Genomic DNA, 23,649 nt, shown 5'->3' on the forward strand with positions numbered 1-23,649 from the left:
GGTTGTTAGCTGACTGAACTTAAACATATAACCAGAATTCAGATGTACATGTAGAGAAGACAAAACGATTGCAAAAATTAGGCCAAGGAACTGCAACTAATGATGGGGCATTTAAGATATGGCAATTTCTATTTCTGATTTAAATAACGGACGATTACGTTCCGTAATTGTGCAACGTAAATGAGTTTGTTCGAAGATAAGATAACAATAAATTCTTATTGTCTGAGTTTGAGCGGTCGACGTGTAGAAATGAACGTCTGTCTAAGGTGTTAATTCGATGCATTAGATTGTTACAATATCCAAATTTAAAGCGTAGTTTGCTTGATGAAACCTTTCAAAAACACCAATTAATATCAGTCTCTGCAACGACAACAAAAAGCGATAACTTCCGGTTAATGTTAAAAAGGTTGAAGTACAAGATTTTGTATAAATCCGTTTGACAAGTGGATCGACACCGGTTTTGTGGATGTTGTGCTGTTGTCAAATTCAAGGTTTTTGCAAGGTAAATATATGGGCGGAGGTAATGTCATATTATAACCGAACCAGATGTGCAGTGGCACGAAAGTTCGCTATAAAAGCTATCCCTCTCTTAGTTTAAAATCACAAAATTGCTTAGAAACCTCGGCCATCTGTTTTGTGATAGGAGCAATATTTTGTGAAACACAAGTTAATCATAGGCAGCCATTTTAAAAAAAGGTGTCACTTGCATCGAACTATTGTGCTAAGCGCCGCGCGTCTGTATGGCATTACCTCCACCCATATATTTACCTTGGGTTTTTGTAGAAAGTTTACGCAGATTGCTCAAGGCTTGCACCTCGGACAGAATCTGACCATGAAATATCTGTAACATGAAAAAACTAAATTTCAAAGCCCCCTGAAACCCCATGATTGTACACACGTAGTAAACACATACTAGGGGAGCCCAATGTTTATCCATAGGTCTGTTTCATCTTACTGTCAAAAGAATTTATGACAAATCGAAAACAAACGAGAGGATCCAAAGTTCCATAGGTTTGTTCCAAGTAACTGTAAACACGAACTTTGACAATCCGAACAACGACAATTTCATCCACAGCAACGTCGTACGTGATATTTCATACAAATCAAACAACGTCGCCTACGCCTTTTACACAGAGATATTATTGAGGTTATGGTTCTGTGAATGAAATTTGACAATTCATATGGCCTTGAAACCAACCTATAAATGATGGAATTTGTTTATGTACTGTCCGTTTGACAAGAGGATCGCCACGGTTCAGCAGGGGGTTTTGAACATTTGTTTTTTACACGTTGGCACACGTGCTCTTGTCAGATTCAAGATTCTTTTTACGAAGGTTACGCTGATTATACTTTGTGAAAAAGGCCAATACCTTGCAAATATGTCACTGCAATATCTGCAACATGAAAAAACTAAATGTTCGAAACCCCCTGAAACCCCGTGCTTCCACCTACGTAATATACACAAACTAGGTGAGCCAATCTTAATTTATAACCTCAACGCTTTTACGAACATTTCGTCAACAATAATTTTTTGGTTATGTTTCTATGTTTTGACAGCTGAAATAACGTTGGAACAGACCTGTTGTTTCGAACTTTGCATTGTTTTCCTTCTGTGATTGCAGCCGTCACATTTGGCGAAAAAAAAAGTTTCAAACAATGACGTTATCAGTATTGAACAAAAGAAGTAGCAGACTTAATCCTGATACGGGTTGACATGTGTGGAAGGTAGCTGAAGTTTAGTAAGGTTAAAGAAGTTCAGTTGAATTTTGCTTGTATGTGAAGGTTGTTACCTTAGGCAAGACTCAATTAAAAACGTAAGAGTACTACATACTACACTAATAAGGACTAAGACGCACAACGAACGCACAACGTTCGAATTTTCTTCTATAGTCTGTAATTGAGAACGACTTCTCTTAACATCCTCCACGTAATGGGAGAAAAAAAATTATAGGAAAGAATCAGGTTTAGATTTTGTCCGTAGGTAAGATCAAAAACTTTTTTTCTTTTCTTAAATAGGCGATAATTGACAGTATACTATCGAATAGGAGAGGCCAAGCTCTAGGCTCAAAGGTGATTCTTGCAAATTTATTCTGAACAATGCTGCTGAAACCCTTAAACAAATGCAAGTTGTTGAAAGTTTACTGACATTTAATTTAACCCAATACCCATTCCGGACGAGATGTCTGATTGAATAAAAAAAAAAAAACTTATCGATCTGTTCCACGAATGTCTATACGTTCTATTTCGAGACTGTTGTGAAAACGAACCGTACGAAAAAAGATATAAATTTCTTTCTACGCATTTGACATCAGCCTCAGGGCTTCAAAGCTGTACAACGACTTCTGCGCACATCTTTTGGCGCATATCACCCAAATAATATTTACTTTCAAAACAGATGATTTTGTTTTTATTTGAATTCGAAAATAGAGTCGCAGAAAATGTCATTCACAAAAAACATTTGTATAATCGCACATCTGTATGCATAATCGTCGTCACTTACCATTTTAAAATCAGGAACATCATTTTCGTATGCTGTTTTTGCATTTAGCGATGATTTGCGATGCCAATAATTTCATCTTTTTTTACACGGAAACTCAGTTCCTAGTTTACTGTCTCAATCTAAACAAACTTTTCAGTTCCGTCAAAAGGATCTTCAAAACACACACACAACATCGAATTGACAAAGTTGACCTGAAACTTTTATCGTCCTCCAAAATGTCAACACCAAAAATTGTTCCAAATGAATTCACGAATTCAGTTAACCTTGCCAAATTCTGCAATTATTTTTGCACTTATCACTAATGTCCTGTCATTGCAGTGATATTTTCATTGTCCATTGTTTGACCCAAAAGCTGCATTTCTGATCAACATTTAAGCACAAATCGCACAATTTTTCTTCAATATTACGCTTATGAAACGACGTAACTCCACGAAAACAATCAACACAATTGATATGCCATGGGACTGTGCGTTTTTTTTTCTCTTCGGTTCGTTTCGTCGAATATGGCTGGCTGCTCAAAATCATGAATTTTATTTCTCTCGTTGCGTTTACATACCTATTCGATTGAGAAGATTGAGAACGGGTTTTTTTCGCCAAATATTTACTCTCGTGAAAAAAAAAACAGGCACAGAACGTTGTGTTGATGCAAATAGGAGAACTTTTTTCGTCATCAATAAAATTGATTTCATTCATTGATTGTGTTGGAGATATCACCTGGCTGTACACACTGCTGTTACCTGTTACCAAGAGATATCATCTGTTATTATCGATTGCAGCGATGCGACAATAATCAGAATGATCCATTGCTAGCTCAACTTTTTGTTACCAAAATCTGTTAAGGCCAGTGAAGCCAATGAAAAGTGAAAGACAGATATTTGATAGCTACGATACGCTTGCAGTCATTGAAACTGGAGTTTATGTTACCATGTTATAATAGCTATTTGGCTAACTATAGTTAGTAAATGGGGTTGTTTTGCGCACTAGATGTTAGATTGCCGATACGAGCGAAGCGAGTTCAGCGACACATTCGCTGAGAGTCTTCTTTAAATTCTGTTCTTTTGCCTGTCCAACGCACTCCAAGTTGGATGAGGTAAAGCGCGGACAAGGCCAAGTTATACTCTGTGGTTTTACCTGAATATGACATGAAAATACTTGAACTTAGTCACTAGGTGGAACAAAGTGAGGAAAATTATTTCGAAATGCTTACTGACACAACAACGTCGTCACGCCCTCCGCCTCGGTCTAGACCCATTTTCTATCGAACTGTTTTAATAGTCGCAGCAAAATCTTCTAGTGGCTCCTACGTTGACTTAGACACTTGTTTTGCGTACCAAAAGCATTTCATGGAAAAAGTACACTAAATCGTTCAAATTTTACTGCCAGCCGCCCACATGCAATGTCTTAGTCTTCGTCATCTTCTTTCAGAATGTTGCTTAAGTCTGAATTCACAGTGAAACGTTTTCGCCTCCGTTTACATGACAGTTGGCATTTCATACAATAGAGCATGTACACGGAGGCAAATCGGAATGAAAACGGAGACAAAACGGATGACTCAGAGGCCACCTTAAGTCCTCGTACAAATATTCAAATCAAAAAAGTTTACTTTTCTACGAAAGCGCTATCTCTCAGTAGAAGCATGAATCACTTTATTGTGCTTTCGCTTTTCACGTGTATAATCACTGACAGTAGGTTCGTCGTGAAATGTCATTCAATACAAAATTTTTGTCTCCGGTGCCGATTCAGTATTATAAATCAATTTAAATTGAGTTAAATTTGGTTTAATTCAAAAAGATAGAATCTAATTGTAAAAGTTAAACTTTTGCCGTAGTTAAGGTTAGTAGATTGTCAACGTTACTGGATAAAATTGAATTGTCCTTCATTCATTTTTCGTTTTCTTACACATTTTTGTCGAGTAAGTAATAATACCTGTAACCTCTGTGCGGTGTTTATAAAACTTGCTCATCAACTTCTGTTTCAAAGAATTTAATATTTGATTCAAGTTCGTTCAACCCACGACCGAAAGCATAATTTATGTAAAATGGTGTGAATAAATAGACTATTGGAAGACACTTGTGGTTCCATTCAAAATTATTGATTGGAAATTGCGTAACTATTGTTCAAAATCGAATTGATTTCGTTCGAACTTGATGGCTTTATTGAAAATAAATTTAATGAGAACTTTCTGCAATAAATTGAAAAGCTTCGCTTCGCAAGAGTGTCTCTTATGAACGATTCAGCAAGTGATTCTTGTAATGACAAGTTCTGATTTATTAGTATTTTTGGTAATGGGATATTTCTACCGTCTCGAACGATAATATCGCCCAGAAAACAGTATAATATAATCCTATGGCCGATATTATTGCTCAGAAACTATCACCCAGGGTGATATTATCATCCACAATTTTTCGGACGATATTATCATCTTCTGGACAAAATTTACATCTTTTCGGCGATAATATCATCTTCTGGGTGATATTATTGTCTTCTGGATAATATTATGGCCCTGGGCGTTAATATTATTTGTAATTTAGTCCTGGGTATTATCGCCAAGGGTAATTCCATTGATTCCAAAATGACAAATGAGATTTCACTGTTTTCAGATTGACTGATTGAATTTTTAAATTGATTTGATGTCCCTGATACTCAACTCAACTTGACACATTGAAAACAGCCAAACAATTTTATCAACTACACGTTCGCTCATGGAAGTCTCGTTTTATTGATAATAATAGAAATAGTCGGTTACATTGGATGCTGCGAAAGAAATTCATTACAGTTTTGTGACAAAACCGACCCGAAAATATGTGCAGAGAAAATTGGCAGGCACTATCAAGTTTAACGGTTTCGTTGATCCGGACAATTTTTATCACGCAGAGTTGAGGTTAGGCTTCTCTAAGGATGACGGCGTAGTTGTCAGTATTCGGGTTTACAGTTACTCGCACTTGATCCATCAACTACACTATTGTCAAAGAGACATTTACCGAATCAGGTTGCTAAAAAACACACGAGTGAGTTTGCGTGCTTCACAAAATTGTTCCGAATTAATGTGTTACTCGCTAGCATCCAATGTATTCTAGTTTTAGTACCTGTTCATGCGAAAGTTCATTTTCACATGGAATTCGCGTAAAATGAACCGAATATCTTCATGTAACGGACAATTTTCGCAAGGGTCATGCTGTCATGTAATTGTCAACTTTCGTATAGGGTATTGCAATAAAAATATATTTTTCTTCCTGTAGTACCAAAACCGTCACATTCACTCACCAAATTTAGTACCGAAAGAGCAACATTCTCCCCTACTATTTTCTCTCAATTTTCATTCCCGCTTATGTCATTTTCGATCCTATCTTTATTTTTTCCCAAATGTGTCAAGTTGTTGTATGTACGCGAATGTAATGTTTTTAGTGTTTTGTGACAATGCATTCATAAGGATTGCTTTCAGCATTCATACGGACTGCTTTCGGCATTCATTCGGATGTCTTTCGGCATTCCTACAGATTGCTTATTTTTCGACATTTGTGAGAATACATGCACACGGAACGGGCTTCTTTAGGCATTCATACGGATTACTTTCGGCATTAATATGGAATGCTTTTGCACCGGTATGTTGTTCAGTTTTGTTGTTATGTTTTGTTCGGAATGTGACTTTGGTACTCCAGGAAGAAAAATAGTATACAAACCACGGATCAAAAAGGTGTGTTTTAGACCACGGTGGTGAAAACGTCCAGGGATGGAGCGACGCGAAGCGACCTGGGTCTAAAACACACCTTTTTGATCCTTGGTATGTAACATACTATTTTAATACTCAACAAAGCCCGAAGACAATTTAACTCACAATATTGACGGCTTTCATTTTTCTTTTTCTTTTTTAGACAAGACAATAATGTAATTGAGTTGCACATCCGATTTTCGTTCTTTAAATGAGGAGATCCTTATCAAAGGCATCATCCAAAATATATTCGCGTCACAGATAATCATTGTTGTTGTTCAATGGACGGCCTCTCATACAATAATATTGACATTAACGAGCGAGAAAAAAAATAACAGGAAAACATCATAATTTCCAATAATAAATTATTTTAAAATAAATTGATAATGTTTGGTACACATCCAATTAGTCTCTGTTTGTACATCTCCACTCGCTGTTGTGCTAGACAAAAATTTTACGAATTAAATCGCAGAAAAAGAGTTTTGACCAAATTGGGTTCGGTGATTTTAAAAGACTGTTGTAATTTCCAATCGTTTTCATCTTTTACAACTATGAGGGACTTTAGTAATGGAACAGTTAAAAGCGGCAGTATACCGGACCAAAATGCTGATAGTAATAACAGCCGTGTGTGTAATGGAAGGTGAGACACGTGAGGATATATCTACTATCATTTAATAAGTTTTATTGAGATTGTTGTGTGTGTCGTTTAATGATTTGAATTTTTAGAAATTGATTTTGATTTTTTCCGCTGATTTTGTGTTGTAATTGATTTTAGTCATTTTTTTAGTTTCAATAAACATATTTCAGACTTTTTGGAGTTGTAAAGGTCAACGATTTTCACAGTCAATTACGTGTTTCCAGTCTACGATATTTGGCGCAAAATTTGAATACGTCATGGTGAGTCGAATTAAAATTTGGCGCCAAAACATGATAAACTGGTAACCACTTCATTGACTTTGAATATCTTTTGTGTGACAAACTGTAGTGATTTCTTTGGTAGTATCATACTCAAACCCTTTTATCGTAGCGAAAATGTTTGCGATGACAAATTGTGACACTAATGTGATTACACAAAATACCTTCCCAAAATACCTTCCCAAAATACCCAATAGCCCTACCTCCCTTTAAAAATCCGTTTCAGCACTTTACACAGATAAGTTGATTGTTTCGTTTTTATATCCGAGCCGAAGGTGAATTATACGTCTCTAAACTTGTAGAAAAACAGTTGCCGAAGCAAGTTGCTCAAAAACTCCCGAGTGAGTTCGCAAGTATCAAAAAGTAGATTTTCACATAGGAAAACGAAGAAATTGAACCGAAAATCGTCCACATGTAATGGATCATTTTCGCAGTTACTCAATAAATTGCCACCTGACAAACAGCTGAATGTGTTATGCCTGTACTATATTTAAAATTCAGTATCTCGGCTGAATCGTAATCGCCATAATACTGTTTGGTCAACACAAAAGGGTCAAGTTTTCCCAAATTTTAACGAAGAAATTTTGTGAAATAATTGACAATTTTTGTGATGCAACTACAAAAATTTTCACTATCTTCGAGGTGCGCTTATTGTACTTCATGTACTTCAAACAAGACTTTATTACCTGCCCCATGCGAAAGTTGACCAATAGTATCTATAAGAGATCTATAATAATAACATTTGGGGTAACTTGCGGGCAACACACGATTGAGTTTTCTTTCATCACAAAATTGTTACCCTCACGTAACATTCAACATCTAATGTAAACTACTATTACCTTCTGTTGGTAGTTGAACAGAAAAGTCTTTACTTCAATGCATTGAGTTAAGCCCTGTTTCAGCACGTGATTTGTTACCCAGCAACATCAGTTAAAATTAAATTGCATTGCAATGGGCCAAATGGTAGATACAGTTCTTGCTTCGTGTTCATTGACCTCTCCATCGGCTCAGATACACGAGTACCACACAACAAAAAAACCGAATGCATTTCCATCATTTGACCCGCAGAGTGTACAAATACCTTCGATGGGTTTTGTATATTTTAAACTAATGATTTTCGGAGACTACTGTCTACTACTAATGAACTGGATTGTCATTTGCGTTGGGTTTTTCTTTTAGAATTTTTTCGATTTATTAGTGTCATTAAGTTTGATTGGTTTTGTTGTTAGTTATTAGATCGGTAGTTAGTTTGCTACTTCACTTTAAAACGTACCATTGGTCGAGTTATTTGTTTCCAAATACTTGCCAGGTTTTTGACTTTGTTGTTTCCAAAATCACACAAAATTGTCTTGCGAATGTTTTGGAATTAAGTGGTAATACGCTGGACCTGTGTAAGTCCAAGTATTTACTTGAGTTACTCGTCAGTTTTATCGATGTTAGATTAAAATTTGATGGCTCGTGCACCACAACAGTGAACTAAAATAAATTAACGTTTCAATTGCAGATTAAAGCGCGTCCAAATGGCTCAAATTATCGATGGTAAGCAAATAGCCAACGACATCCGAACGGAACTGAAAGGAAAAATCGGCAAATGGGTACAGGAGGGTCATCGTCCGCCCCAATTAACTGCTGTATTGATTGGGAGCGATCCAGCCAGCTGTACCTATGTCAGAAATAAAATGAAGGTCAGTTCTGTCGTAGGGAATTGTTTTTCCATCTTTACACAGTAATTTGAGCATGTGTGACGTTCATAATGTGAACTGCTGTTATTGTTGTTGATAAAAGCGTCACACACAAATTAACAGCCGCACAAAATGAATAACAAGATCTGTGCGAGTTCAAATGTCATCATTTGCTTCGAAAAACTTATTTTTGTTGTTTGCGTGTTTAGGCTGCTCTAGAAGTCGGCATCGACAGTATTACGAAAAATCTCCCGCCAGAGACTACCGAAGAGGAGTTACTGCAAGTAATACAAGATCTGAATGATGACAATTCCGTTGACGGAATTTTGGTTCAACTGCCCGTTCCATCCCATATCAATGAAAGACGCATTTGCAATTCTATCAGCTGTGAAAAAGACGTCGATGGCTTCAATGAAAAAAATGTTGGAAGACTGTGCCTCGACATGAACACATTAATTCCATGCACTCCATTAGGTAAGCATTGTGAGCCATTCGTAGCAAAAGATTCGACTGTTCATCGTATTTCTATCAGGCGTACAGGAACTGCTACGACGAGCCGGTATCGATACGTTCGGTAAAAATGCTGTAGTCGTCGGACGTTCCAAGAACGTTGGAATGCCCATTGCAATGTTACTGCATGCTGACGGTCGCAATGATACGTGTGCAATGGACGCAACCGTCACAATATGCCATCGATTCACGCCACCGGCTGAACTGAAAAAATTCTGTAAATTAGCGGACATCATTGTCACAGCCACTGGTGTTCCGGGAATCATCACTGCAGATATGGTGAAACCAGGCGCTTGTATTATAGACGTTGGCCTGACCCGGATTGTGAACGAAGCAACAGGAAAGGCGAAATTAGTCGGTGACGTTGACTTCGAAGCTGTACGAGAAGTTGCTGGACACATAACACCAGTGCCTGGAGGTAATTTTGAATAGAAAAAAATGCGTCTCCCTGCGGTGTTCAATTTTCCTTTTGTATTGCATTCAAGGTGTCGGACCGATGACTGTGACAATGTTGATGAAGAACACTTACATCGCCGCAAGGAATTTATCGAAAATGAGATCGGAACGGAAATAGTAATACGAAGAGCAAAGTGTTTGATAAATGAATACAAAAAAAAATTATTTTGAATGAAAGGAAAATGACTTTTACTACTCGATAGGCGCAAAGAACTCAGAGCCGTAGCTTCTAATACGCATCTGTCCTTAAAATTTACCGGTTCTCGAGAGTAATCACAAAAATCTAACTAAAATATTTACTAAAATTCGTTCTTTGGTTCCGTGCGAGGTTCAGTGGTCTTTTCATTTTGATCCTGTTTTGCCTGTAATGTAAAAAAATAGTTATTTTTCCCGACGTATTTATAGCCCGTCCGGCCCAAGCCCGATCGGGCCGGATAAAAACCCGGGCGGCCCGACATTTTCGGGCGGCCCGCACATCTCTATCAATGACTTTAAATTACGTTATTTTCTGTAGAATTATATCGTGGTTGATTAATGTGCGACAACATAAAAAAAAACTTTCACATACATCGCCTTCATCTGTAGTTGCAATCGGACATTCCAATGGGGATGCATCTTCACTAGACGTTGCGTATCCGGTTTCGTTATTATGAAAATAATAAAAATCAAAATAAGAAAATAATAAGAAAACATGACAACATATAAACGGCTGATATTTCCTTAATTTTTTTGTTCTATTGTGACAGCTTTCAGTCCGAACGGTACCTACAAAAAGTACTCCGTGAGATGGCTGTCAAATAAACAAAGCAAAAAGTCCTCAAGTCTTAACGAACTCCCCCTTAACTCCAACGACCCTCAAACTAGGATATCTGGAATCTAGGAATCCGTACGAGTTCAACCAGCTAACACACGTTACTGCAGCTTCAAAATTTGCCGAGATATTGAACTTTGAAATATTGATGTTTGCATGAAAATAAGTAAAATCTAGAATTTTCAGATAATGCAAATCGCCTACGTTAGTTAGTTAGTTACTTAGTTAGTAAAAAGTGGATCCAGCAACTCCTAAACGTTTCTATAGATTTTTGCAAAAGTTGGAAAAAATCCATATCTTGGGTGCTAGCCAAAGTTTCCATACAAATGCCATATAAAAGCCAATTTGTATGTGTGTGTGTGTTGTATATTTTGGTACATGATATATGGATGGTAATGTGGTGAAAGGTGTGTGTTGTTTTGGGATGTATTTCTTGTAGGAAATTGTGGGGATCATAAGTATTAACTTCCACTAGGTCGGTTCCTAAATTTTGGGATGACAGATGATTCCTCTGGCACTTCCTAACTTCCATCGGATTTTTCAATGGATTTGGGTTACTTTCGATATAAGTGAGGTGTTCCAAGATTGTTTTCTAGATTTTGAGATTCAGACTGATTTCTCTAGAATTTTTTTACTTCCATAAGGTTTTTTGATGTTGTCGAAAAGACTTACTTACAAAAGTGGTGATATCAGTCAAAAACCCTTAAAGGGTAAATGAGACGCAAGTCCTTTATCTGACTTACAAAATAACTGATATCGCTGAGGGTGACGTATTGTGCGTCGTACGCAAAAGCTTTATCAACGAAAAATTGACCCAAAAAATTTGTGAAAGAAAATTTTACAAAAAGGAATTTGCGTCACAAGTGGCAGATGTTGAGGAACGTATTGTTAGGAAAATGGTTAAAAAATGTACTGAAAAATTGAAACGTAAGAAAACCGAATCATCTGCTACTTGTGACACAAATTTCTTCTTGTAAAATTTTCTTTAACAGTTATCAGTTATTTTGTAAGTAAGATAAAGGACTTGCGTCACATTTACCCTTTAAGGGTTTTTTGACTGAAATTCTTTATCGGTCACTAGTGTTACTTTGTATAGGCGTTAATACACCACCCAGGCCGCCATGTATTTATTTATTACAATTCACAATTCAAAATGAAAATTACAGCAACCAAACAAAACGAAAATTAAACTGACCATGCAAGTTGACTTACAGTGAACGACATCTCAAATGTCTCACTGTCATTTTTTTCAGAGAATGTCATTGTGAACTTGCAATGACACAATAAAATTCTCAGAAAAATTTAACAGTGAGACATTTGAGATGTCGTTCACTGTACGTGTTTTGCTAGTTTCCCCTTGCTTGAGTCGTTTCGCGATTTGACTATCGATCTCGATCTTTCTCTTTTTCAGAGCGTCAAACTGTTTTTCAATTTGGCGTCTTTCGATGAACAGCGCTTCCAAATCGCTAGCAAGCCTTTAAATTAAAAATTCAAGCTAAATTAATGGAATTCATTAGCGATCAAAGGCAAAATACAGAGAAACAGAGACCACTCGAACATCATTAAAATGACGCATCAAAAAGATCAGTTTTCTCAGCGCCATGGCCATGGGTTCGAGTCGTATGTCTGGCTTAGTGTGATCCGACCGAAGATACTTGTCTACTCACATTTGCTCATGATATGGCTCGTCGTCTTGTTCTTTGTAGACCATGTCCGGGTCGGCCTTAAGTTTTTTTGCCTTTCGATACTGCCAACGAAAATTAAAATCATGATAGTAAGCAAGCGAACATATTAGTAATTAGAAACATATAGAGTGGGCTGGCTTAATGGCGACAAATTTTAGCAGTAGATTTAACAGTAGTACGACCCGCGCTCACTTATGGTTCAATGGATGATGTATGACAAGTTTATCTTCTAGTTACACATCATGCCACTGGATGAGGATTTGAAAGTTGGGAAAAACGATCCACCCGACCATAACATACATGCATAATAGATATTAAGAGTGTCTTACCCGTTGTTGCTGCTGTCCGAGTCGGTGTCGTACATTATGCACAATGTTTTCTTTTCTTCTTTTTCTTCGTCGTCCAAACGTCGTTTTCGGTCAGATCTAAAAGAACGAAAATTTGAATAAGATTTGAAAATTTCAACATAATGGTTGATACAACGACACTAAAAGACTAAATTTTGTTCGTACTTCGAAATAAACAAACAAGACTTGATTACTGGTACGCCAGCACATGAGAGAAACCAGCACATGAAAAGTGAACGCATCCTAAGCTCTCTCTTGAGAGAGAGTTGAATTTCTGAAATAAAAAACCGCACATCTCTGGGATCGAACACGGGCCCTCTCACACATCAGCTCATGACAATTCATGTGAGCTAAATCGTTCTTACATGAAGTACGGTAATTGTCGAATAGTATTTATCTGGGCTCATTGATTGTACCAATTGCTTTTATTGGTTTTGGATGAGAAGGAAGCCTCGGATCGACTTCTTCTTATAATATTTTGAAAGCTTGTAAATTAAGACTTCAAAATCCAAAATACCTCATGGGTCCAAGACTCCTGGCCCGAGATATAGCTTCTAGAATTTTTCATTCCATACAAAGGACTTTGTTCCAGAGCTACCAGAAGTCAGCCTTGGACCCATGTCTCACTATGCTCAATCGATAGCTTCTAGTACTAGGTAAATGCTGACAAAACATTATATGAGTCCAAGACTCCTAGCCCGAGATATAGCTTCTAGAATTTTTCATCCCATACAAAGGACTTTGTTCCAGAGCTACCAGATGTCAGCCTTGGACTCATGTCTCACTATACTCAATCGATTGCTACTAGTGCTAGGCAAATATTGACAAAAAATTGTATGAGTCCAAGCCTCCTGGCCCGAGATATAGCTTCTAGAATTTTTCATCCCATACAAAGGACTTTGTTCCAGAGCTACCAGATGTCAGCCTTGAACTCATGTCTCACTATACTCAATCGACTGCTACTAGTGCTAGGCAAATATTGACAAAAAATTGTATGAGTCCAAGCCTCCTGGCCCGAGATATAGCTTCTAGAATTTTTCATCCCATACAAAGAACTTTGTTCCAGAGCTACCAGATGTCAGCCTTGGACTCATGTCTCACTATACTCAATCGATTGCCACTAGTACTAGGCAAATATTGACAAAAAATTGTATGAGTCCAAGCCTCCTGGCCCGAGATATAGCTTCTAGAATTTTTCATCCCATACAAAGGACTTTGTTCCAGAGCTACCAGATGTCAGCCTTGGACTCATGTCTCACTTTACTCAATCGATAGCTACTAATACTAGGCATATACTGACAAAAAATTGTATGAGTCCAAGCCTCCTAGCCCGAGATATAGCTTCTAGAATTTTTCATCCCATACAAAGGACTTTGTTCCAGAGCTACCAGAAGTCAGCCTTGGACCCATGTCTCACTATGCTCAATCGATAGCTGCTAGTGCTAGGTAAATACTGACAGAAAATTATATGAGTCCAAACCTCCTGGCCCGAGATATAGCTTCTAGAATTTTTCATCCCATACAAAGGACTTTGTTACAGAGCTACCAGCGTTGTCGGACTAAATTCCCCCGGACAAAATAACCCCCGACTAAATAACCCCATGGACAAAATAACCCCGGATCAAAAAACCCTGACAAAATAACCCTCGACTAAATAACCCCATGGACAAAATAATTCCGGACAAAATAACTTCAAACGAGGCCAAAGGAAAGTCGTCGCATAAAGCTAGACTTAGCCCCGTACCGTCCCGTATATCTGCTACGTACGTCATCCTGCTTTACCCGTAACTTTCTTGTATACCACCAACCCTAGTGCATCCGTAACCCAAGCACTTATGTAAACCTAAATCGTCTATATTGCGGTGACGAAAAACTGTAAAGCATAGCTGTCGTGTAAATTGCGCATAGCGCAATTCTATAAACCCCGTACGAAGTGTATCTAATGTCGAAACGAAAGCAGCTAACCCCTTTTGTTATCATATGTATCTCGCCTTTCCTTTCATCACTCTATGTTAATCCGCTTATACTCGACCATATGGGCGAAAAAGAAAAAATCTAAGATGGCGTCGGCGGCCATTTTGTTGGGACACTAAAATTAATACCATCGACATACACTCGTCACTACCTTTCAAACAAAAAAAAATTCACGAAAATCGGATAAAATTTGCTTGAGATATAGGTAAAAACAGCAAAATCCAAGATGGCGGCGGCGGCCATTTTGGTGGGACTCTAAAACTAATACCATCGACAAACACTCGTCACTACCTCTCAAACAAAAAAAAATTCATGAAAATCGGATAAAATGAGATATAGGTAAAAACACTAAAATCCAATATGGCGGCGGCGGCCATTTTGGTGGAACTCTAAAATTATTACCATCGTTTTGCACTCGTCACTACCTTTCAAACAAAAAAAAAATTCACGAAAATCGGATGAAATTTGCTTGAGATATAACCAAAAATGTTCTACGTTCACTGTACGGCCGAGTAGCATCAAAGGCGTTCACTCCAAGAGACCTAGCGTCCGACCTGGTGGGCCGAACTTCATGAACTTTTTTTTCCTCGATTAGTATGGTTAATATCTATCTATAAGAGCATTTCTAAGCGCAATTCGTTCATATTCGGCCGAGCTGTTGTCAAAAAACAGTTCCCGTACCCCACCGATTTCACATCGTTGGCTCTAACTCACGATTTGATGATCCGAATTTCATAAACTTTTTTTTCACGGATTGGTATTGTGAATACCTTTCATTTGACGTGTCACTCATGCATGTAGCTTTCAAATCGCCCCTTGACATTGAATACCGAAATACAAAAATTTGTGGTCGATTTTATCGGAAGTTTTGTGGAAGGTGTCGGTGTTGAAGCGCCGCAGGCAATCGAAAAGAATGCGGGGGTTCAGGGGGCGGCAGCCCCTTGACATTAAATACCGAAATACAAAAATTTGTGGTCGATTTTATCGTAAGTTTTGTGGAAGGAGTCGGTGTTTAAGCGCCGCAGGCAATCAAAAAGAATGCGGGGGTTCAGGGGGCGGCAGCCCCTTGACATTAAATACCGAAATACAAAAATTTGTGGTCGATTTTATCGTAAGTTTTGTGGAAGGAGTCGGGGTTTAAGCGCCGCAGGCAATCAAAAAGAATGCGGGGGTTCAGGGGGCGGCAGACCCTTGTCATAAAGTATCGGAATATTAGAAATCGTTGATTTTGTCGCAACTATTTGTTTATAGATTGTTTAGTGTATTTATGAAAAGTGTCAATGCGCCGCAGGCCGAGAAAAATAAAAACGACTAAAAAAAGCGGGGGTCAAGGGGTGCATCCCCCTTGCGGGGTCTAAGGGGCAGAGCCCCTAGCGGGGTTTGGGGCAGAGCCCCGTGCGTGTTAGGCCGTCTGCAGGACGTGCAGCGAAACTCGCAGCAGGTTTTGCAAAGATTTTTCTATTTTTATTTTCAGTGTAGTTATTCGTTATTATTGAAGTTATTTCGATACGTAGACATTTTGCCTGGGGTACTTTGGTTGGAGTTATTTTGATCCTTCGTTATTTTTTCGGGGTTACTTTAACATACAGCCGAAATTTAATTGGGTTTTTTGTCCGGGGTTATTATGTCCGCTCTACTGTCTTCACTCAATAGAAAATTTATTTTGTCCGGGGTTATTATGTCCGGGGTTATTTTGTCCGGGTTATTTTGTCCGGGGATATTCAGTCCTAGAACTAAATTCCCCCGGACAAAATAACCCCCGACTAAATAACCCCATGGACAAAATAACCCCGGATCAAAAAACCCTGACAAAATAACCCTCGACTAAATAACCCCAGCTACCAGATGTCAGCCTTGGACTCATGTCTCACTATACTCAATCGATAGCTACGAGTGCTAGGCAAATATTGACAAAAAATTGTATGAGTCCAAGCCTCCTGGCCCGAGATATAGCTTCTAGAATTTTTCATCCCATACAAAGGACTTTGTTCCAGAGCTACCAGATGTCAGCCTTGGACTCATGTCTCACTATACTCAATCGATTGCTACTAGTGCTAGGCAAATATTGACAAAAAATTGTATGAGTCCAAGCCACCTGGCCCGAGATATAGCTTCTAGAATTTTTCATCCCATACAAAGGACTTTATTCCAGAGCTACCAGATGTCAGCCTTGGACTCATGTCTCACTATACTCAATCGATAGCTACTAGTGCTAGGCAAATATTGACAAAAAATTGTATGAGTCCAAGCCTCCTGGCCCGAGATATAGCTTCTAGAATTTTTCATCCCATACAAAGGACTTTGTTCCAGAGCTACCAGATGTCAGCCTTGGACTCATGTCTCACTATACTCAATCGATTGCTACTAGTGCTAGGCAAATATTGACAAAAAATTGTATGAGTCCAAGCCACCTGGCCCGAGATATAGCTTCTAGAATTTTTCATCCCATACAAAGGACTTTGTTCCAGAGCTACCAGATGTAAGCCTTGGACTCATGTCTCACTATACTCAATCGATAGCTACTAGTGATAGGTAAACACTGACAAAAAATTATATGAGTCCAAGCCTCCTGGCCCGAGATATAGCTTCTAGAATTTTTCATTCCATACAAAGGACTTTGTTCCAGAGCTACCAGATGTCAGCCTTGGACTCATGTCTCACTATGCTCAATCGATAGCTACTAGTACTAGGCGAATGCTGACAAAATATTATATGAGTCCAGGACTCCTGGCAAGAGATATGGCTTCTAGAATTTTCATACCATATAAAAGACTTTGTTCCAGAGCTACCAGATGTCAGCCTTGGACTCATGTCTCACTATACTCAATCGATAGCTACTAATGCTAGGCATATACTGACAAAAAATTGTATGAGTCCAAGCCTCCTAGCCCGAGATATAGCTTCTAGTATTTTTCATCCCATACAAAGGTCTTTGTTCCAGAGCTACCAGAAGTCAGCCTTGAACTCATGTCTCACTATACTCAATCGATAGCTACTAGTGCTAGGTAAACACTGACAAAAAATTATATGAGTCCAAGCCTCCTAGCCCGAGATATAGCTTCTAGAATTTTTCATCCCATACAAAGGACTTTGTTCCAGAGCTACCAGAAGTCAGCCTTGGACCCATGTCTCACTATGCTCAATCGATAGCTGCTAGTGCTAGGTAAATACTGACAAAAAATTATATGAGTCCACGCCTCCTGGCCCGAGATATAGCTTCTAGAATTTTTCATCCCATACAAAGGACTTTGTTCCAGAGCTACCAGATGTCAGCCTTGGACTCATGTCTCACTATGCTCAATCGATAGCTACTAGTACTAGGCGAATGCTGACAAAATATTATATGAGTCCAGGACTCCTGGCAAGAGATATGGCTTCTAGAATTTTCATACCATATAAAAGACTTTGTTCCAGAGCTACCAGAAGTCTCCTGGCCAGAAATATAAACTATTCGGTTTATGCATTTGTCTCTGTCGAAAATACTTAGGTGAAGGCAATGAATGGATTTTTAATTATTATCCTAACGACAAAATGCTTGTCTCTGAAATATTCGCCAAAATCGTTAGTGTTGAATGTCTTATGCATTCTCCAATTTTAGTCATGTTCACTGAATTTCATATTTATGGAATTAACATTGTAAATTTACCGATTATCAGTCGATATTTATCGATTATCCATAATACATTCGGTTGATATTTATAATAATCGGTTCTACGGAAATAGTTGATATTTTATCAAACGAATGAATTATCAAACATGCTTCCTACATACACTCAGTACATACTTTTGGTTCTAGACGAGGATGCAGTCTTTTGTCACAAAAAGAACAAAAAAAATATCTACAAACGTTTCCCCATCACCCTAGAGGTAGTTCGACGACGCGTTTTTTTTAAGGAGGTTTCCCCAGTAGGCCTAACTCCTCCTTTTTTCCTGTTACCGATGGCATTTCATCTGTTATGTGGTAAACTCAAGCATATGTCTGATTATTAAGTTTCTTAGTCTTTACATATGTTACATAAAAAGAATTTATTGTGTAGCTGTTCAGGAGCTATTTCCCATCCATATTATTGTTTTGAATTGTGGGAGTACCGACTGTTGAAGTCGTTGACTCTTCCACTTTTGCATTTTCATTGGGGGTGCTGCCTTTACGAGACATTGACCCATCCAACTCATTGCTCACTAACTCTACACCTGATTTAGTCTTTTCTATAACAGTCATTGTCTCAACCACAGACTCAGTGTTTCGAGCTCCTTCCGTGGGAGTCATTGTTTCTACTACAGATTCAATATCTTGAGGCTGTCCATCTTCTTCTCGATTTTCGTTCATAGGAGTACTGATCATTGAGGTCATTGACTCATCTATGTTACTATTAACGTTTGATGAAGACAGTCTAACCTCAATTCGTTTCCGAGTTTCCATCTCAATATTTTTGTTCTTCCACATTTTGTAAACCTTCTGAGCATTTCGTAAATCACCAGTGTGATACTTCATGCCCATCTCACTCAAAATTCTTGAGGTGATCTCACAAAATGTTTTACTTTTAGAAATTTTCATCATTTCAAAGTCGTCGAATGACTTCGAAACAATTTCAATAAATTTCAATTCCAAATCTTTCATATTGGTTAATTGAACTTTTACTTAATGATTTTGGTAAACTCACTAAATTTTTAATTGCGTTTTGTAATATTTTCGTTTTGTGACTAGATAAACACGTCTATCCACGACAACGTTACAAATCAAATTAACTCTATTTTCAAATGCTACTACGATCTTAAATTGCAGTAAGTGTTGAATTGATTTGTCAACGCCTCCTGTTGCGCAAAATTTGCATATATTTAAAATTTGACTTGCGCGTGGGAGTTTTAAATTTGAATTTGGTCAATATGATGTGTGAATATTTTGAATGCTTTAAAATGGTATTATTCTGTGGAGCCTGGAAAAATGACGGAGGTCTAAAGAAAGGGTTTCGATTTCGGTTTTTAGAGTTGGGGGTTTTGGAAAAGTAGAGCAACATGACATGTGTTTTTGGAAGAAAGTGGAATGAGACAAATCGGTTTGGTGGGACGCGGAGTCGTGCACGGTGATAAATCTTTTTATTACAGATTTGAATAGAAGACCTTCTTTCGGGGTTAGAATGTAAAAATTTTCTGAACAAAACCTTTATGAAATACAAAAAACCATCTAGAAGATAGAATTCACGCCAGAAGTCTGGGACCAACTTAATTCTTTTGACTGAAAGCCGTTGTCTTACAGAGACAAATCACTCGAAAATGTTTGTCAAAAGATGTTCGGTGTAATTGAAAAGGCATGTATGACCGAAAACTGTAAAAGAGATTTTTCAGGTGGACCTGGTCCCATTGGAGCCTAATTTAAGAGATCAGTCGGTAACAAACGCCGCTGTCGTTTAAATAAACCACTGTCATATTTGCTTATTGTCTGTAGGTTCAATGTCAAAAATTGGGTGCTTTTTTGTCCGTGATTTACATACGATGAACACGTCCTTAATCGTTGTTAGAAAATATCTGAAAGAACTAAAGTCGAACTTAAAGCCAAAAATTTTGATGAATTGGTATTTCGCACTTCGTAAATGTATACATTTAGATCAGTAGATGCCCTGATAGATATGATACAACAATAATTACAATAATACTCCACATGCCATATCAACAAGCCTAGGGTACGTTTTTCTGGTATGAAGTGAAAATCAATCCAATTTTTGTGGATTTTCTTCAACGATGTTTTTAATGTCTGTGTGGCTTAATTGTAAGCAAAATTGACCTTTCAAAAAATCTCTGTCAATGTAAGAAAATATTTGTCACACTTTGTTCATTCCTTCAGAGCACGATGCCTTGAGTGATTCTCAACTGACTTCCAAAATTTTTCTCTTATTTAATGAGAATTGATGTGTATAGTTTGACATGGGTCTAAGGCTTCCTTCTGGAACAAAGTGCGTTGTAGGGGAGAAAACATTCTAGAAGCTATAACTCTGGCCAGGAGTCTTGGACTTATATAATTTTCTGTCAATGCCTAGCACTATCGATTGAGTATAGTGAGGCATGAGTCCAAGGCTGACATCTGGTAGCTCTGGAACAAAGTCCTTTGTATGGAATGAAAAATTCTAGAAGCTATATCTCGGGCCAGGAGGCTTGGACTCATACAATTTTTTGTCAATATTAGCCTAGCACTAGTAGCAATCGATTGAGTATAGTGAGACATGAGTCCAAGGCTGACATCTGGTAGCTCTGGAACAAAGTCCTTTGTATGGGATGAAAAATTCTAGAAGCTATATCTCGGGCCAGGAGGCTTGGACTCATATAATTTTTTGTCAGTATTTACCTAGCACTAGCAGCTATCGATTGAGCATAGTGAGACATGGGTCCAAGGCTGACTTCTGGTAGCTCTGGAACAAAGTCCTTTGTATGGGATGAAAAATTCTAGAAGCTATATCTCGGGCTAGGAGGCTTGGACTCATACAATTTTTTGTCAGTATATGACTAGCATTAGTAGCTATCGATTGAATATAGTGAGACATGAGTCCAAGGCTGACATCTGGTAGCTCTGGAACAAAGTCCTTTGTATGGGATGAAAAATTCTAGAAGCTATATCTCGGGCCAGGAGGCTTGGACTCATACAATTTTTTGTCAATATTTTCCTAGCAATAGTAGCAATCGATTGAGTATAGTGAGACATGAGTCCAAGGCTGACATCTGGTAGCTCTGGAACAAAGTCCTTTGTATGGAATGAAAAATTCTAGAAGCTATATCTCGGGCCAGGAGGCTTGGACTCATACAATTTTTTGTCAATATTTGCCTAGCACTAGTAGCAATCGATTGAGTATAGTGAGACATGAGTCCAAGGCTGACATCTGGTAGCTCTGGAACAAAGTCCTTTGTATGGGATGAAAAATTCTAGAAGCTATATCTCGGGCTAGGAGGCTTGGACTCATATCATTTTTTGTCAGTGTTTACCTATCACTAGTAGCTATCGATTGAGTATAGTGAGACATGAGTCCAAGGCTGACATCTGGTAGCTCTGGAACAAAGTCCTTTGTATGGAATGAAAAATTCTAGAAGCTATATCTCGGGCCAGGAGGCTTGGACTCATACAATTTTTTGTCAATATTTGCCTAGCGCTAGTAGCAATCGATTGAGTATAGTGAGACATGAGTCCAAGGCTGACATCTGGTAGCTCTGGAACAAAGTCCTTTGTATGAGATGAAAAATTCTAGAAGCTATATCTCGGGCCAGGAGGCTTGGACTCATATAATTTTTTGTCAGTATTTACCTAGCACTAGCAGCTATCGATTGAGCATAGTGAGACATGGGTCCAAGGCTGACTTCTGGTAGCTCTGGAACAAAGTCCTTTGTATGGGATGAAAAATTCTAGAAGCTATATCTCTGGCTAGGAGGCTTGGACTCATACAATTTTTCGTCAGTATATGCCTAGCATTAGTAGCTATCGATTGAGTATAGTGAGACATGAGTCCAAGGCTGACATCTGGTAGCTCTGGAACAAAGTCCTTTGTATGGGATGAAAAATTCTAGAAGCTATATCTCGGGCTAGGAGGCTTGGACTCATATCATTTTTTGTCAGTGTTTACCTATCACTAGTAGCTATCGATTGATTATAGTGAGACATGAGTCCAAGGCTGACATCTGGTAGCTCTGGAACAAAGTCCTTTGTATGGAATGAAAAATTCTAGAAGCTATATCTCGGGCCAGGAGGCTTGGACTCATACAATTTTTTGTCAATATTTGCCTAGCACTAGTAGCAATCGATTGAGTAGAGTGAGACATGAGTCCAAGGCGGACATCTGGTAGCTCTGGAACAAAGTCCTTTGTATGGGATGAAAAATTCTAGAAGCTATATCTTGGGCCAGGAGTCTTGGACCCATGAGGTATTTTGGATTTTGAAGTCTTAATTTACAAGCTTTCAAAATATTATAAGAAGACGTCGATCCGAGGCTTCCTTCTCATCCAAAACCAATAAAAGCAATTGGTACAATCAATGAGCCCAGATAAATACTATTCGACAATTACCGTACTTCATGTAAGAACGATTTAGCTCACATGAATTGTCATGAGCTGATGTGTGAGAGGGCCCGTGTTCGATCCCAGAGATATGCGGTTTTTTATTTCAGAAATTCAACTCTCTCTCAAGAGAGAGCTTAGGATGCGTTCACTTTTCATGTGCTGGTTTCTCTCATGTGCTGGCGTACCAGTAATCAAGACTTGATACAAATTCAATTTCTTTTCAACATCAAAGGAAAACGAATCCGTTGATAAATTGACGCTTATTAACGCTTATAAAATAGCTAATTTAAGACGATCTATGGTGAACACTAATTCAAGAATAATTCGCAAATCTCGATAAGTTTTCAGTACGATGTTCAAAACAAATGAACGAACCAGTAGCACACTGTAATACAAAACCCCACGTTATTGACAGTCAAGATTTTATATACTTTTGGGGGAGGTTGCGCACACACAACTGCTGAGTGTATACGTATATCTACATAATGACTATCATTCATTCAGCCGAATTTAGAACATAAATGTTTCGAGTGGAAAATATTAAAAACAGAGCGAAGTACACATTGACCGACATGAACATGGAAGCGGACACAACCGAAAATAGATGTCGCTCCACTCACTCTACATCGAACGAAAATACATAAAATAACTATTTCAGGAATAAAGCATGCCATACACCTTTAATTAAAGGCTCCTCAAAAAAGGTTTCCCAAAAACTATTTCATTTAACCGGAAATGGGCACACATAAAAAAATCATTTCCGCCAAAAGGGCATTTCTGAAATTCACCGCCTTATTTATCTGACTGACAAGCATTTCTCCTGCAACTTACATCACACCAAACGAGCACTGCTTGTAGCACGAACACTCATTTTTGGAACGTCAAAAAGCCTCCAAATTTTCAAATATGTATGCGTGTACGATTGCAAGGCTGTATACTTTGGGGAGGTCACGCAGTACAGATACGCGGGTTACACACCACAGTTGATGATAAAATGGCCGATTTCATACAAAAATTCACCTACTC

The 23,649-nt window shown here is 38.2% G+C and overlaps 2 protein-coding genes and 2 long non-coding RNA genes across 7 annotated transcripts in view; 2 read left to right on the plus strand and 2 right to left on the minus strand.

Moving 5' to 3' along the window:
- Positions 1 to 2,892, minus strand: part of LOC119071594 (protein yippee-like CG15309) — a 69,175-nt gene extending 66,283 nt beyond the window's left edge. The window contains exon 1 of the mRNA XM_037176547.1: positions 2,501 to 2,892. The gene's annotated coding sequence lies outside the window, so the exon portion shown is untranslated. The remainder of the gene's footprint in view (positions 1 to 2,500) is intronic.
- LOC119071611 lies at positions 630 to 16,006 on the plus strand. The gene is made up of 3 exons (XR_005086694.1): positions 630 to 786; positions 11,348 to 11,353; positions 15,996 to 16,006. It is a non-coding gene; the product is annotated as an uncharacterized LOC119071611 (long non-coding RNA).
- On the plus strand, positions 4,187 to 9,949 carry LOC119071569 (bifunctional methylenetetrahydrofolate dehydrogenase/cyclohydrolase, mitochondrial). 3 transcript variants are annotated; one of them, XM_037176506.1, is made up of 6 exons: positions 4,208 to 4,333; positions 6,373 to 6,849; positions 8,629 to 8,809; positions 9,016 to 9,280; positions 9,339 to 9,734; positions 9,802 to 9,949. In XM_037176506.1, the coding sequence occupies exons 2-6, from the start codon at positions 6,596 to 6,598 to the stop codon at positions 9,888 to 9,890; spliced, it is 1,185 nt and encodes a 394-aa protein (XP_037032401.1). In that variant the 5' UTR covers positions 4,208 to 4,333; positions 6,373 to 6,595; the 3' UTR covers positions 9,891 to 9,949. The 3 variants fall into 3 exon arrangements, with proteins under 3 accessions (XP_037032402.1, XP_037032401.1, XP_037032403.1); XM_037176507.1 differs by lacking the exon at positions 6,373 to 6,849 and having other exon boundaries at positions 4,187 to 4,333; XM_037176508.1 differs by lacking the exons at positions 4,208 to 4,333; positions 6,373 to 6,849 and adding an exon at positions 4,390 to 4,412.
- LOC119071598 lies at positions 10,121 to 19,323 on the minus strand. 2 transcript variants are annotated; one of them, XR_005086681.1, is made up of 4 exons: positions 19,313 to 19,323; positions 12,251 to 12,330; positions 11,922 to 12,058; positions 10,121 to 10,134 (listed from the first exon to the last, which is right to left on the minus strand). It is a non-coding gene; the product is annotated as an uncharacterized LOC119071598 (long non-coding RNA). The 2 variants fall into 2 exon arrangements; XR_005086682.1 differs by lacking the exon at positions 10,121 to 10,134 and having other exon boundaries at positions 11,921 to 12,058.
- Between the last annotated feature and the right edge of the window lie 4,326 nt (positions 19,324 to 23,649).

Source organism: Bradysia coprophila (genome assembly GCF_014529535.1).
Source record: "Bradysia coprophila strain Holo2 chromosome IV unlocalized genomic scaffold, BU_Bcop_v1 contig_5, whole genome shotgun sequence".
NCBI classification, from domain to species: Eukaryota; Metazoa; Arthropoda; class Insecta; order Diptera; family Sciaridae; genus Bradysia; species Bradysia coprophila.

Coding starts and splice junctions, on each gene's coding strand:
- LOC119071569 (XM_037176506.1), top strand. CDS start 6,596: ATGTTTGGTACACATCCAATTAGTCTCTGTTTGTACATCTCCACTCGC. Junction 9,281..9,338: donor AATTCCATGCACTCCATTAG/GTAAGCATTGTG, acceptor TATTTCTATCAG/GCGTACAGGAACTGCTACGA. Junction 9,735..9,801: donor CATAACACCAGTGCCTGGAG/GTAATTTTGAAT, acceptor ATTGCATTCAAG/GTGTCGGACCGATGACTGTG.